General features: G+C 32.9%; 1 protein-coding gene across 1 annotated transcript in view; it reads right to left on the bottom strand.

The window, feature by feature from the left end:
* Positions 1-16,331, bottom strand: part of LOC136034766 (dynein heavy chain, cytoplasmic-like) — a gene marked incomplete in the record, with an annotated part of 269,617 nt that overhangs the window by 17,227 nt on the left and 236,059 nt on the right. The window contains 8 exon segments of the mRNA XM_065716167.1: positions 917-1,130; positions 2,565-2,857; positions 3,948-4,113; positions 5,463-5,659; positions 6,307-6,483; positions 8,298-8,509; positions 11,337-11,634; positions 12,801-12,965. Of these exon segments, the coding sequence (XP_065572239.1) occupies positions 917-1,130; positions 2,565-2,857; positions 3,948-4,113; positions 5,463-5,659; positions 6,307-6,483; positions 8,298-8,509; positions 11,337-11,634; positions 12,801-12,965 (1,722 nt within the window).

Here is a 16,331-nt window from a genome sequence, read left to right as displayed (position 1 = left end):
ACAATCCCCTACTAAAACTTCAGGATAAATAATCATTTCTTCAGTGTTAGAATGTCAGTCTTGAACTTGCCTTAGCTGAGGCTAAGACAATTAGCAAGAACTATTTTAGAATTTTTTTTTTAGATTTCCGCTTTAATTTATTCGTAAACGGAATCCACGCATTTAGTTTCTTTGCTATATATGCAGTTCATTGGTTTCTTTTTAAAGATATGAAGCATTTTTTTTTTGCAAATACAACAACTTCCCATCAAGAGAGGTCATTAAAAATTTGGTTAAAATATTATAATAATTCCGTATTATTGTAATTATCCAAAAAATAATAGCGATACAGAACCAAATACTTTAAAAATAATTATTTGACCCTAAGAGTACACAAAGGCCGTAGCGTAATAATATGAAAGCTAAGTATGTCACATAAAGCAATTTGGAGGCTTGAAGTAGTGTAAAAGGAAGGAAGGGCCTCGCCGTTTGGCTTAATGTGGCAAAATCTCATGTTTTCATTATTTTATAGGAGAAAGGGAAAAAGGCTAAAGATTTCTCCAGGAGCTGTTTTAGATTTAAGTAAAAAAAAAAAGAAAAAGAAAAAAACACAAACTATCTGGTTCCTAAAAAGCAAATTCATCTAGATATGTAAAGCAGAATACCAGGGAAGTTATTCCTTGAGTTAAAGGTACTGAAGAGATTTTTAAGATAATGAGGTCCTCTACGCCTCATTATGTAAATGTGGATTTACATTCAAAATAGGACAGTGAATGAAAACTCCACTGATTATTCCAGAGGATGACTCGTTTCAGAATGATTTCTGAAAAAAAAAACTCATTTCTGAAAATTATTTGATATATGCTTTTTAGTTCCAGGCACAAAAAGAACACGGTGAGTTATTGAAAAAACAGTGATTACGAAAAAAAAGGCTTACCGTGTTGAACGTCCTCGTCAGGTTAGCTTTTACTCCTGGGGGTGGCTCAAATACAAGGATATGCCCTTGTCTTAGCAAGTTGACAGGTATTTTAGGCGAGATTTCCATGGTCAAGAAGAGACGGAAGTTGGGTTGGGGTTGCATAGCATGCAACCTCTTTTCAAGCTGCATTAACCATGACGGTGCCAAATGAACATTTTTCAACATGACCCATCTATAAAAGGGAATTTCATAATTGCTCAGTACATAGATACACATCACGTTAGTTGTTATAAGTCACCGAAACAATTTAAATATATTGTGATACATCTTTAAAAAATTATACTCTCGTAAATATCCATTAGTAATTTCATAACAAAAATCAAAGTTAGCATACATTTACAAGTGTTTTCTTTCTCTTCAACGATTTCTTAGGATGGGCAACAAGTAATAAAATTCTTTTCAAATAATTCCTGTTACTGCTTAAAGATTCACTTTTTCCTTTCATAATTTCTTTCTTTCTACAATTGAATCAATGTTTAAGAAAAGAATCTTAACCCAAACGCCATCTTTAGAAACCAATCGTTGCTGATAATTCAGTATATGTGAATACAGAAATCTATGATGCTGACCGTTTAATTTTCAAAACCAGACCTGTTTCAAAACCAATTGGGAAATATGGAGTTCTCAAAATAAAATCAAGACTTTTCTAAAACATCTGTTGCTACACAATTGAAAACGTCAAAAATCTAAGATTCAAAGCCATTTTTATTGTATTACTTTTTTGATAATGAAACATTGTCGGGCAAAAAGACAAAATACTTAATTTTACCCGCGTGAAATTCTAAATTTTCGTTTAGTGTGAGCCTTGCAAAAGCAGCACATACTTTTGTTTAATATTTAAGCCCTGTAAACCCCGAGCGTCAAATATAATCGTTAAATCACCAGAGGCCACTACAGTTGCGCACATTCCTCCTCCACCCCCAGCCTATTCAAAGCTTCACTCTTTACCCCTCCCGTGAAGTTCCAATTTAACTCATATTCTTCCTTGTGACCTTTTCCCGTCCCCTTTTATGGGGACGACCCTGCTTTTTCATGTAGCTCCAAATGGATAGTAAAAAGGCAAAATCTTTTGAAATCTGTCATCCTTCATTCTTATAACATGCCCTAGAAATCTCAACCCTTTCTTTTTATTACAGCCCAAGAAATTGGGGCTTGTTCATGTCGCCTGTTAGAATGCATTGATAGCATGGTCACGAATGAATTGACTGTTAGCGTTGCTGGATGAAAGCTCATCTTTTATTTTAAAAGTAAAAGAAAGAAGTTTTTTCAACTGAAAGTAAGGAGAAACATTAAAACTTAAAACGAACAGAAATCATTAGATATATGACAGGGATTGGCCCAATCCTCAATGCTTCTTTATATACACTAAAGTTTGACATTTTGTTCAAATTATTTAAGAATGACTCCTGAACCACAAAGGCTATTCAATTGCAATAATAAGCTCTTTAAAAGTTCTGAGAAAATGTCAATGAACCTGTAACAAAAAGACCATTTTTCCCACAGCTCGTTGTTTAACATACAGTTAGTCAAACAAGAGTCTAAAGCTATTCTTAGATAATTCCTCTTAATGGATGCCTATGCCTTCATAATAACGAAAAGTGGTTACCTTCCAAGTTTCACAGCGGAGTTGATAGCCTTTTCAGATTCAGTAAAGCCTTCTGCTGAGCCCATAGCAATGGAGGTAAGGGGAGCACCTCTTTCTGCTGCGATTTCTTCTACCCTACCAGAGGCATCGTAGCCTGGAACACTGCATAAGAGAATTGGAGACGATGGCTTAACCTGGGATTCAAGCATTTCGGCCAGATTTACTTCCCGCTCACCGGAACCAAGGAAACTTTCACCCATTATAGTTTTAACTACTTCGTGAGCACAAGCAACGATTCTGTCGTTACGGAATGCCTAAAATAATGCAGAAAATAAGTTCAAAATGTTATAATAAAAATTAAAGCGAACATCGAAAAGAAAATTAAAGCCAATTGCGGGTTCGCATACAACTTAGTTGTTAAATTTGGATGATAATGATACCATCACGTAAGAAGATTTGGTTATCTAAATTCCAAAATTTTGTGTGTTTATTGCCCTTTGAGAAAAATTCTTTGACTCCCTTCCCTAAGAATCAGAACTGAGTGGATCAGTTTTCAATAATAATGAAAACAGTTCTAACGAAGATAACAATAAAAAAAAATAATGGTAGCAGCCAAATAAATTAGAAGAATACAAATATGTATTATTGAAGACATGAAAAGAACAAGCGGACTTTATAAAATCATTAAAAAAATAACATTATCATTATCATAATCGGCAAATTCTTCCAAATCGTTTTTGCAATTTATTTAGGCAAAAGTTCATAACAGCAAATAAAACCTAAGGGACAGGGGAAAAAAAATCAGAGGATTATTATACCACGAAGGGGGAGGAGGGGGGGGTGAATCATCCCTAAAGGAGAAACAGTATTTACCACAGTGAGGCTTGAGCCCAAATCCATCATAGAGCATTTTACCAACTGTGCTATGGTAACTGTTAATATAAAATACATTGCTGAATCTTGAATATAATGGAGACATGGATATATTGGAGAAAAATAGACATCTGAAGTTTTTATTTCTTTGTGTCAATGTGATTTTGTCTATTTTTAACTTGAGAACTGTCCAGAGATTTAAAGTACTAAGTTCAGAAATTAAAGACAATGCAAAAACATTCATTACTGATATTCATTTCAATACACCGATCACCTGGCGAAAAATTTACAGACTCTGTTGTTTGTTCCTACACTTGATAATGAAAAACTTTGTGTAGCACAATTTAGAATGAACAATGTCAAATCGCCTTCCAGCCAGTGTTTGACAGTATTTTTCTTTTTGTAGGACGTAAATTAGAAACAAACGTGATCATTCGGTGGTGTACAAAGCAGTTAAAAGAAAGAAGTGTTTTCAGATATCTAGAAAAAAGATTTGGCTCGGAGAGAGAATAAAATATATAGGAAAACTACCTGTATAAGGAGAAGCTTGAACATCGTTTCTTTCTGCGGTGGAATTGGCTTGTCAGAAGACCATAGAATGGGTACCACTACTTCAGGGGTCGGATGCTTTATCCAACTATCAAACTCATTACCAAGCTTGCTTATCTTATCTGGTAAGCTTTTGAATGGCATAAACCTAAAGAAAAGTATTTATTTACAAATACAAATTGAAATCAAATAGCCTTGTCACGCATCAATACTAATTTAGCCGACACCCAAATGTAAATAATATTATTTCCACCATCGCACACACAGCAAAAACATCCCTTAGAGCGACCGAAGTTCACTTTCGTAGTTACATCAAGGAACGTTAAAATACTAGAGCTTTTATTTTGAATAAAAATCACAAGTTGTTGAAAAAAGTACGAAAAGTAGTTGTTGAAAAGTCAGTTGCTTTGATGTTCTCATTGAAGTAACTCGAATAGCTTCTTTTCCCTACGTGGATAAGTAGCAACAATTGTATTTATTATTATTGGTGGTGGTTTTATTTGTTTTTAGTTTAGTTTTCTTTTTATCTTGTGCTGAGGACGGCTTGTTTGGATACAGGCGAAATATCCGCGTTGTTTTAGTCTCTCCTATCTACTGGCCGTCGTCTCGTTTAAGGTTTTTTTTTTTTTTTTTTTTTTTTTTTTTTTTTTTTTTTTTTTTTTTTTTTTTTTTTTTTTTTTTTTTTTTTTAGAGTTTTATCTCTCTTTGTCGTTTATTGAAAAAAGTCTCCAACTTTTGATCATTATAGAATTATGACTTATAAAGTTATCAATTTTAGTTCGCTCTAATCCTTTTTTAGTCATTAGCTCAACTTTTACATGAATAAGTTAGGAATAGCTGAGTCATTCTACACAGGAATGGCTCAGCTTTTCAAAATCACCATTATCCTGAAATTGCACATTTTGTAGTATGTTTGGAATGCAATACTAGTGTCGTATTGCTATTGTCAGGTTTGATAGGTACTAATGTCGGCAAATTCAGCCTAGAAGCTGCCTCATCTGAATTGTCTGACAGTTTTTGGTTTTCTTTTTTTATATACAAGCCCGAAGACCATTATCCTCAATGTTGATAGTACTGGTTTCAAGTACCGAGGAGGAAAGATCTGTCAGTCTTTTAGCTTACAGAATCTATATTAGACATCGAGTTAAAGAATTGTGTTTGACGATTTTGGGTATAAAGTAAAACCCTACGAACCCATACATATGGAAACTAAACAAATTATACTTAAGAAAAGTATATATTATTCTTTTTTCAAAGTTTGAATCAATGATTTAAGATTTATAACACTTTTACAAAAAAAAAACAAAAAAACAAAACAGCAACTATATCTCAGTTGAAAGTCCCAAATCAAAAGAGAAAGAAGAAGGGTTTGTCTGAAATGTCGTTTGTTTGGAAAACACCCCATTCTAAGAAAAAAGTCTAAACGTTCAAACCTTAGAGCAAACAGCAATCCAAGAATTAAATTAGAGTGAGATTTACAAGCCAACAACAACTTACTTCTGAGACAAAATGGCAGCAGCCTCCAAATGATCTGCTACATGTCCAACTTCTTGATTTCCATGCAAGAAATAGTCAAATTCCGCTTCCAAATTCGCTTCAATACCACTGCCTTTCAGATAGATACGAATCAGCAGCAAAGCCAATGTAAGTCTATCAATGTGCAGCATTCCACGGGCCAAACGCTCAAAAGTAAGCTAGAAAAAAAGTTTTCATTGTGCGAATAAATATTTTTGATGAATATTACAACAAGCATTCATATGTTTATCAGATGTTAAAATCAAGGGAAAGAGAAACCAGGATTTTGTTCCCCAGAAAGAATTTGACACTTATCTTTTATATATAAATTACGTAATTTTTCAACATAATAAAATTCAGTTCTAACTTCACAGAAGAATAGCCAGCTTGGTTGGCTAATCAATTGAATTATTTTAGCCTTAAATTCTATTGTCTATACCACAGGTTTTCTTAAAGTCTCTAGTTCTTATAGTAAATATTTATTATAGCGAGTGAAAATTTAGTGGACTAAAAAAGTTAGAAATCCATGGTGCTAACTTACTATTAAAAGTAAAACATCAAAACTGGATTCTGGACATTATAAAAGAAAACAGAAGTCTGAGTTGGCAATTATAATTTTTTGGGAGTTAGAGTCGTACCTTAAGAAATTAGAGGAGTCCAGGGAGTCGATTGTCAGACTTCAAAAATGAGAGGCTACAGCCAGAAAATCTATAATTGACCAGCTAATAAACCTATTAACAATGGATCAAACAAGATTATACCCTTAAATAGCATTTAAATTTTAAATAATTTCATAAGACGAGAAATATAAAGAGTATATAGATACCTGAAACAAATCATAGCTGACGATCGATAGTCTTTGATTGTAGTCAGTTACTCCTTGTAGCCGTGGGTTCGAATGAAGGACACAATTATATATATCCAAAAAGAATTGAAGAGAGTATTGATATAAATAGTGTATTTGCGGTAAGGATTCCATTGTGAAGTAAATACTGCTGCAGGCCTGTAAATATGAAACCAAATTAAAGCCATGGATTTTTTACTTAATGACTGAGAAATACCCACATAAATGGAATGTAATTTAACACGTGCTCATGTTTTTTTCCTACGTGGGAAGGGGATATAAATTAAAATAGTCACAAAAACTGGGCAAATTATTTTAAAAATACGAGATAAGTAGTAAAGAAACTTTCGGGGGCAGCCTCTGGCTGCGTGTCAGATAAAAATCATCTGTTATCCTAATATTATATATTTTGATCTGAATTTCGGAGATTTTTTTTTTAAATAGAATTTTAACATTTACATGGCAGCAGAGCCTCATAACAAGATATTTTTGAAGAAAAGAGCTAGAATGAGCCACACCACTTATTGGTATTGAATATTTCGATCCGGGTTTCACGGTCTTTCTTTTTAAGTACATTTTTAAAAGCAAAACACAGCACAACCCCACTACTCGACAATTTAAAAAAGAGAGTCAACACGATGTTTGTTTACACGGATGGGCAAACTTTTTTTTGGAAGGCCACATTGTAAAATTCAGTACTAATGAAGGCTACAGATATTTTAGTTACGGCTTACATCTAAATATTGATTAATGATGAGCAACACTAATAAATCAGAATCTAATCTTTATTAAACACATGACATTCATTTTCTTCTTTCTTGTTTCAGCACTACTGATTGTTAGTTCAACACCTAACTCGATTCAGTTCTAAATTATAATTGTAACAAGCTTTCAAATTAAATTCAAAACTAAAAGCAAACCCAAGCTACCCGAAATTGTTGCATATACGGTTAAGCGAATATACAGTTAAGAAACAAACACTCGAAAAAACTATCAGGAATGTACTAAGAAATATAATGCGATCGAAAAAGTGAGATTGACTTAGGGTATTGATTCTTAGAATATCGTCTTAGAAACAGAATGTAGCCTAATATCAGTGTTTAAACACTTAATCTGTCCTTTGTAATAGTTGATTACGTCCAGACGAAACCAAGCATCCACATATAAAAACTTTTCTCCAACAGATAATCCGGTTTAAATTAAGGGTTGGACTCTTTAATACTTTAATATTGATAAAATTATTCTTTAATTTTATATATATATATATATATATATATATATATATATATATATATATATATATATATATATATATATATATATATATATATATATATATATATATATATATATATATATATATTGGTGCTGTGCTGAAGACATATCCCTTAAACATAGGGCCGAAATATTCACCGAGTTGAATTCCGGTGTCTTGAGAAAATATCCATATTTTTTTAAAGTTAATTTGCTTAATTTGAGAATTAATTAATTAATTAATTATATATATATATATATATATATATATATACGAAAAAAAGGACAGTTATAGTTCCTCATTATCTTTATGAAAAAGAATTAATTTTGAAGTAAAAACAAAATATACATCAAGAAGAAAAATAAAGAAGCAAGCAACATGCTTGAACAGAGGTAATAATTTCGGGGTTTCCTCCACTTATCCCTCAGAATTGCAAGAAGTTTTTTCATACTGTTCATACTCAAAATTTGTCTTCTTTCAAACAACAATTCAGAAAACTTCTAACGAGCTTCGAAAATATAATGTTCCTCTGTCAATAATTGTTTTTAAGAAATTCCCGACACACTAACTAATCATTCTATTTAAATTAGTCACTCGCATAATGGTTGCACTTTCTACTGAATTTTAGAACTGACTAAACTACTAAAACATATAAAAGAAATAAGAGCTAGAAATAGACATTATGGCGTTTTAATCTATAAAATAAGAAGACATATACCTGAGCCAATGGAAGATACTGCTGGGAAACTGTCTCAATTTCAGCAATAATTCTATCAGTTTCAACCACTTTACTACTAATTTCGGCTGCTTCATGTTTCAGCGTTTCAAGGGAGGTGATGACGGTATTATCATCCAAAATACGACCTTTCGTGTCATTCAAAGCGTGGAGCAGTGACTTCTCCAAATGACGTAATCTCAGTTTGTATTCACCTGGAAAAAAATAAAATCTTAATGCACCTACTTCCAAAAAGGGCACTTTTGCAATAAATAAATGATAGTAACGATAAAAAAACGGCATTTAAAGAGGGAAAAGGATTTTGCTCTCGCCTAGTAATTGAGTCCATGCTTCCAATGAAACAAGCCAATGGTAATTTTTCTTCATCAATATTTACTATACTTAGTGGCATGATGGGTGGAGGGGAGAACAAAGGACATGGCTCACAAATAAGATTTAACAAACAAATGAAGCAGTACATTCAGAAGCAAGTACATTTTCATCTAACTTATCAATAAAAGACTAAAGCTTGTTTTAGGCATTTGTTCTAAGCTAACGAGAAGACATACAGTTTCCTATATAGAAACCGTCCTTTACTACTGGAAACTGGAGCCTACTAAACTCTACGATGACAAAAAAAAAAAAAAAAAAAAAAAAAAAAAAAAAAAAAAAAAAAAAAAAAAAAAAAAAACAACAGAGGTACAGTTCCTATAAGTCATCTTCTATTACAGGAACTTACTAAATTCTAAGATGAACAAAAAAAAACAACAACAAAAAACACTGAACTGTAGCTACACCAACTAATTACAAAGTTTTTGTGGAGACTATGCAAGACACTTGTAAGAAAATGGCTCAAACAGGATATCCAGTGAACAAATTGTAGACAAAAAGCCAAAATGAGAGAAAAATAGCGCCATTTTTACGAAACACATCCATTTAAGGCAGGATTTAAAAAGGATTTATTTTAGAGCCGAATAGTTTTGTACAAGCAGGATGGAATATTTAAATCGCAGTGGGATATTTCATTCGCCTTTCGGGAATGGGTTTTTTAACCAAAAAATGAAAAAATAAGAAGAAAGAAAAAAAAACTTAAAAAAATAAAGAAACCAATACGAGGGTGATTTTCAGTCAGAGAAAAATGGTCATTTGCTTCCTGTGGGCTTTTCCACTGGATGAAAATCACACTCGCTTTGGTTTCTTTATACTTTTTTTTATAAGTTTTTTTAATTCGTATCTATTAGTTTTTTTTGTCGAACGTCATGCATAGCCAGTGTGGTCTTAGAACGTATTCTGGAATGAGTAATACACCTCCACTTAGTTTTTTTTCTGTTATTTGATAGGAGTGGCGTAATTTAGTCAAAATCCTGGAGGAGGGGGAGGACAAAGTTGGAGCCAATTTTCCCAAATAAAGTGAAAAAGACAATAAAAACTAAAAACAAGCAATTTGGTACCACAAAGGTACTATTTAGTACAATAGAGGTACTTTATAGTACTATACAGGTAATACGCACTAAAAAAACCGATCTGTTTCTTTGGATGCTTGAATGATGCACGTTTATTTTAGTTTGGATAAAATTTTGGAAGAAACTAAATTCCACCTAGGGGGGGGGGAACTGGGGTCTAGGGGTGGGCAATTGAGGTCTGGGAGGAGAAGTTGCCCCCCTACCTCATAGAAAATTACGCTCATGTTTGATAGACTTCCTTTAAGAAATAGATTTTTGCCTGACTATAGTAACGAGAGAGAAAAATGGCCAGCCTAACTATTCCCTACTAGAAAAAAAAAGTAAAGGCTAAAGCAGCCATTTTCATAGGTACTGAGATCTTTTTCCAGTGCATCTGAACTTACCACTAAAGCATGCATTGTTCAGGTAAAACAACAACCTCTAGTAACATTAACTTGGTTTAGGTTATTTCAAATTAATTTATTAAAACACTCATAGCTTATGCCAATTTGTACATTTTTCTTTTCCTGATATTTAGAATATGTTTTTCTGGCCTTAGCACTTTATACTTTCCGTCGAAAAAGAATAAAAAATCTTTTCTACAACTGAGTTTGATATGGAGTGGCCATTGTACTTATATTTATTTGATAGTTTTATTTGTATTTTTCTTCGATTTTTAGATATTTTTGATGTTTCTGTGTCATGTTATATAATCTTTATGTTTTTAATTATTTCTGTCTCAACCCAAAAGACGCCTAGTTTGATACAGGTGAAATATTCAAGGAAATCTTTCTTTTCTTTTTCTTTCTACTGTCTATAGAATTTTCGTTTTCTCAAGATTTCTATTTTGGTATTGTTGAAAAGGAGTTCTTGACATGAATTCAAAAAGTTTCAAATATTAAATGGATTTAGTTTGACTTTATTTTTTAAAGTCATTTTACCTGTTTCTCATTTCTTTCCATTTAATTCGCAATTATTTTCCTTTTGACTTAAAGTGGTGATAATTTCATTCTATTTTGGTTATTTCCCGCATTAAAACTTAATAAATTATAATGAAGATAAATTGAACTAGAATAAATTGTTTAATCTGAGCTACAATACCAAACCGAACAAAAAGACATGGTTCGGATCGATTGTTACATTTCTAACGACTCGAAATGACACATCAAGAATTCGAACCAAAAAAGAAAAAAAGAGTTAAGCGCTTCGTTCGTTGTATTTAATACAACAAAACAAAACTTTATGTGTTGCATTTAATCAGCTTCAAAAGAGGAAATGTTCTCAACTTTAGACCATGTTTCTAGAGAACATCGATAAACGAAAAAGAACAATCAAGTTTCAACATCATGCATTTAATTGACTTCAAAAGAAGAAATTATCTCAATTTCAGACCAGATTTCTTGGAAATATCGGTAAATAAAAAAAAAACAACAAACAAAACAACTAATTTCAGAGCTAGAGCCTAGCCCAGACCCTAAAAAAAAAAAAAAAAAAACCTTTTATTGCCATTAACAGGAAAAGAGAGCAAATTCAAGAACTCGGCGGCTCGCTTCACCGGAAGTATAAAATAGCAGAAGAGTTAAATAAGATAACTTCCTACCTTGAAGTTTCATCAAATCTGATCTCTTTTGATCAATATCTGAGCGCTCTGCCTTCAAGACAGCATTCAAACACTGAGTCTGCAATGATCCACGAGTAACAGTAAAGTTGACAAATGTCACACGAGAGCACAGATCAGGTGAAAATTGAACAGACGGATCACGTGTTGATAAGAAAATAGTGAAGGCTGGGGAAAAATCGATATCCTGTCCGCCAAGAGAAATTAGTACACGGCCCCCGGTACGACGGAGTTCTCTGTTGAGGACGGCATTCAATATCGGGTCATAGTTTTCAACATCCTGGAAGAAAAAAAAGTATAAATTTAGTTGGACGTTTCGTTAACTTTAAGTAATAGAAAGAAGAAGGTAACATTCAACATGTTAATAAGCATCCAAGTTTAGGTGCATCATAGCATATAAATAAATACTAATGTTATCGATCTAACGACGAATTTAACGCTGCTTTCCAGACAACTTGTAAAGTTTTAAGTATCATTAGAGCATACTGAAGTTCAACTCAATAGTGACGGGTAATTTAGCCACAGCCCAATCCACAATACTGATAACGCCGTTTTAACTACATTAGGTAGTTCGGTTGTAGAGCCACATTTTTAGCCATGCCATTTTTATAGAACAATCATATACATTTAAGCTTCAATTTTAAATATGAAATCAATTACTAGTTCCAATCAAGGAAATTTAAGAAGTATTCCGAGTCATGATAGTAAGTAACATCTATTAATAAAATCCGTTCTATATAACGACAAAAAAAGAAAAAAAAGTCAAACTAATTTGTTATTAGCGTGAATGACCCCAAAGTATACAACTATTTCTAATTCTTGTTTGGACTTGAATAAGTAATGGTAAGTTTGGTGGTCTTTGAATAGGACATACTTTTTCACGCATTCCCGCCGTCATAACAAACTAAAGATCCTAATGCTGGAATCTGCTTCTGGAGAATATTATTATTATTTTTATTTAGATAACTGTTTTTACACAATAGATTTTCCTTTATTTTAGTTATATCTCCAAGGGTCATCAGGCTCAACTACTTTGTTAAAAGTAAGCTACAGGTAATGTATTTAGGTAAACTGATGACTTTGTTACAACAACTGTGAAACTTTCTAGAGCTGATTTATTGTCAAAATAGATTTTATTTTTAATGCCAAATTATTTAAATCGACATTTGGATCCCAAAAATCCAGAATGGGCATAGGTTAATGTTGAACATAGCTCAAGAAGTTCTGCCTCTAGTCATCAGCAAGAATCAGTGAATGATGTAGGACAAATCCTCAGCTTTTTAAGCTAGTCATAAAACTGACTATAATCTAAGCAGTGTATGTTCTAGTGAGCTTTTTCATTCTGTCATTCAAAACAATTTATCGATTTGAGCATTGGATAAGAAAAAAAAAATCCACGAAACCTTACAATTGTTTTTGACAGAAGAACCAATCTAATAAATTTACCTGAACAAGTAGTGGGTTTCCAAATCGCAAAGCCGATTCCAAGTTTTTCCTGAAAGCATCATCAAGGAAGGACGTTCGAGTGATTTTCCTGTCTTTATATTCGTTTAAGATAAACTCTGTTGCTTGTCCAGATGGATCGATTATCAATGGATAACGATTGAAACGCTGGAAGTACAATTAAAGAAAATTATGATTAATTTCGCTAGCAACGCTTACCAAAACCAAAAATTGGAGAAAAATCATTGACAAATCACTAGTTCCACATATTTCGGGTTTCTTGGAGGTTTGTTAGTTTAAGCATTTACGATTAAGTTTCGCGTCTCGACTACACTAAGGAATCAACTTTATTTTCTTTTCTTTTAAATTATGTTGAAAGTATTTTCCACTCCGCGGAGAAGCTAAGCTTCCTGGGTGACTTATTTATTATGTTGTAAGATAAATTTAAATAAAAAATTTCACAAGGACAAAATCTGCAGAAAAAGGAGGACACACGCAAGTTGTGAAAAGATTTGAACAACGACCTGATTTATATCTAACTATAATAGAGAGTAACAGAACTAGCCCGATTATACGTATCGCAAAGGAACGGTTTAGGTACCAAGACATTACCAGTAAGTGTCAAACAACTTTTGAAAAGACTCTAAATGGACCTTGAATAAGTTCCCGCTGTTCCTTGAAAGCAAACATTAGGAGTACTTCGTGGATAGAATTTTAAATGGTAACGCATATAGGAGGAAGTGCTGTATGTAACCTGGAATCTCAGTGCCTGTTTGTTCACTATAGAATAAATTTTTTTTTCGATTATCAGATCTGAAAACATATAGTTTTGCGCCAAAGATAAGAGAATTCGCGGGGAATATTATTGCACTATTCATTTAAGAAAAAATCTGAAGATTTTTATTAAGATTTGCGGAGTCAATACTCGGTCTGAAAAGACAAGCAGCGACTAGTTTAGATGCTTCAAAAATAGCCAGATTGAACTTGAAGTTAGAGTTCATTCTGACACGCTATCAAAGTTTGAAGACTAAGAACTGGAGGAATTACTTGAGACGCTAACAGCACTTAGAAAAAACGTTACAATTACAAAAATTTTAGATTCTTGAGAATGATCCTTAAGCAAGGACAATGGGCCTTTACATTTATTTTGCATTTTTTCTTGTAACCAAAAAATTGCGAGAACTTATTTGAGGTCCATACATTTCTTTTTAACAACGTTCTGCTACGTTTTATTTGTACTTATTTCTATCTATTTCGATTTCAGTAACTGAAACGCATTTAAGTCAAACCATCGTTCGACTGATCCAAATCCAGACAAACTCGAATTTGTTGGTAATAATCACAACAATGTCTTATGAAAATAGAAGCTCTATTAATAGAAAAGAGGGTTATACCAACAACTATCACATTAAATGGGCATAAGTTAACATATTGCTGAGGCATTTTCCGAGTTCATTGAATTTCAAAAGAATTGAACATAAATTAGGGTAATGTCCGTGCAAAACTCAGAATCAAATTAATCCAATTTTTGATCATTTCTTTTATCATCAATTATTAAATTTGCCAAACTCTCTTTCATATGATAACTCCTAAGAGGATAGTTCTGATAGTTCTTATGCACATTCAATTTTACTGAGCTTGTTTCCGAATGATAATAAACCAAGGAGACATACGTGACAAGAAACTAGTAAAAACAGGGTTCCACAACTAAAAGCAAAAAATTGACAATTTGAAGCTTAGGGCTTGGTATCACTTCATGTCTAGACAAAAGTGAAGATTTTACTACGTCACTCTCGCGAGGGACCTAATAGACACTCTCCTAACCTAATTTTTGGCCAGAATCATGAAAAAATTTCGCCAGAAGCCTAAAGTTAAAAGACATAAGCAATTTAAGTGGTATATATCAGGGAGGGGTAATTTTCTAGCACTTGAAGAAAGGAGCAAATAATTAGGGAGCATAAGGGTAATGGATGGTCCTTACTCATGTCCTATGTGTGGAGAAAATGGCAAGGATCTACTTCACTTCACGGCCCTTTGTCCCGAATTACAAGATTTAAGGAAGGCATTATTTTCTGGTAATGTGGGGACATGTCAGTGGTTGGTTTCATAATGGGATTTAAAGATTATGGGACAACAAGAAAAATTGCAAAATATATAAAACTGGGAATGACACATAAAGAGATTTCCTAAGGGGAGGGGGAGTGCTGAAATTAATGTTGGATGCGTGGTAAGCTGTTTTTCGTTTGTTTGTTATTTTTTTGAAGCCATGGCCCTTGTGGCTTTAGAGCATTAAGTAAATGTCTAGCGATCTATCCATCTATTTTCGTGTTATTATTTTTAAATAAATAAATAATTTATTCCTCACGCCTCTCAATACAAAATTTCCACATAACTGATACCTTTTTAAAAGAAAAATGTTATGGCAGGCGAAGAGCGGATCGACTGCAGCACGATTGGCATTTAAAGTCGTCCTACGTTGAAAGTCTCGAGATATTTGTTCCAGATCCTCATGCCCCGGGGTATGGACGAATGATGGTAAGAACTAGATCTTGCAATCTTCATCTTCATAGGCTCCAATTGCAGACTGTGCGATCTTGTGTTGCTTTGGGGAGTTATTTGAACAAGCTTGTCTTTTACGTTCCCAAAATTCTCATGAACTATCTTGATGAGGGTTTTTAAGTCTAAGATCGTTCTTCTTGTCTCAAGTTTATGAAGAAAGAGCCTTCTTAGGGCTTCGTCATACGGAAGGTATTATTTTTGTCATTTTTATTGTTTTGTGTGAGACTATTGTGCGTTAATATGGTATTATGTGCCTTATTATGAGTGTTCTGTTAAGCTGTGTTATTAATATGCTGCGATAATCGTTGTTGCTATTGTTGCTATTTTATTTAGTCCGTAAATGTTTGTTTTTTAGCTGTTTTTTTTTATTTTTGCCTTGGCTCGATGATGCTTTTGTAGCAACAAATATCTATCTGTCTATCATACAAAACTGACGCAGATACTATGTCAAAAGACTTCAATAACAACAGGTCATAAATAGTACTATTTATGATGAAATAAAAATTTAACAAAAGAATAAACAACATAGTTCTCCCATGATTTGGATACCCGAATTGCTTACCGTTAATAAAAACTACCTAATGGTATTAAAAAAAAATATTGAAAACAAATTTTAAATATATACAATTTACTGTTTTCTAAGCTTTCCAATAATTTATTACCTGAAATGCCGTTTTCTATCCTTACTGCGAAGTTTCTAGCCCTTTCAAAACATTCTAAGTATCTGAGCCTTGCAAAACATGGCAAAGATAGCAAATATATACGCGATAAATATACATCTACCAATGCAATATATAAACGTTTATTAATGTAAAGATAATAATCAATAAATGCCATCAGAATCATCGGTTGATAATATGAATTATATCTTTTTTAGTGAAACGGAAGCAGATACTATATTAAACTTAAAACTTACAGAGGATACGTGAGATTACATAAAAAAACCGAAAGGGACGTTTTTGGTTACTTATGGGG

The sequence above is a fragment of the Artemia franciscana genome, chromosome 13 (assembly GCF_032884065.1).
Source record: "Artemia franciscana chromosome 13, ASM3288406v1, whole genome shotgun sequence".
NCBI lineage: Eukaryota > Metazoa > Arthropoda > Branchiopoda > Anostraca > Artemiidae > Artemia > Artemia franciscana.
This window is presented reverse-complemented; position numbering and strand designations above follow the sequence as displayed.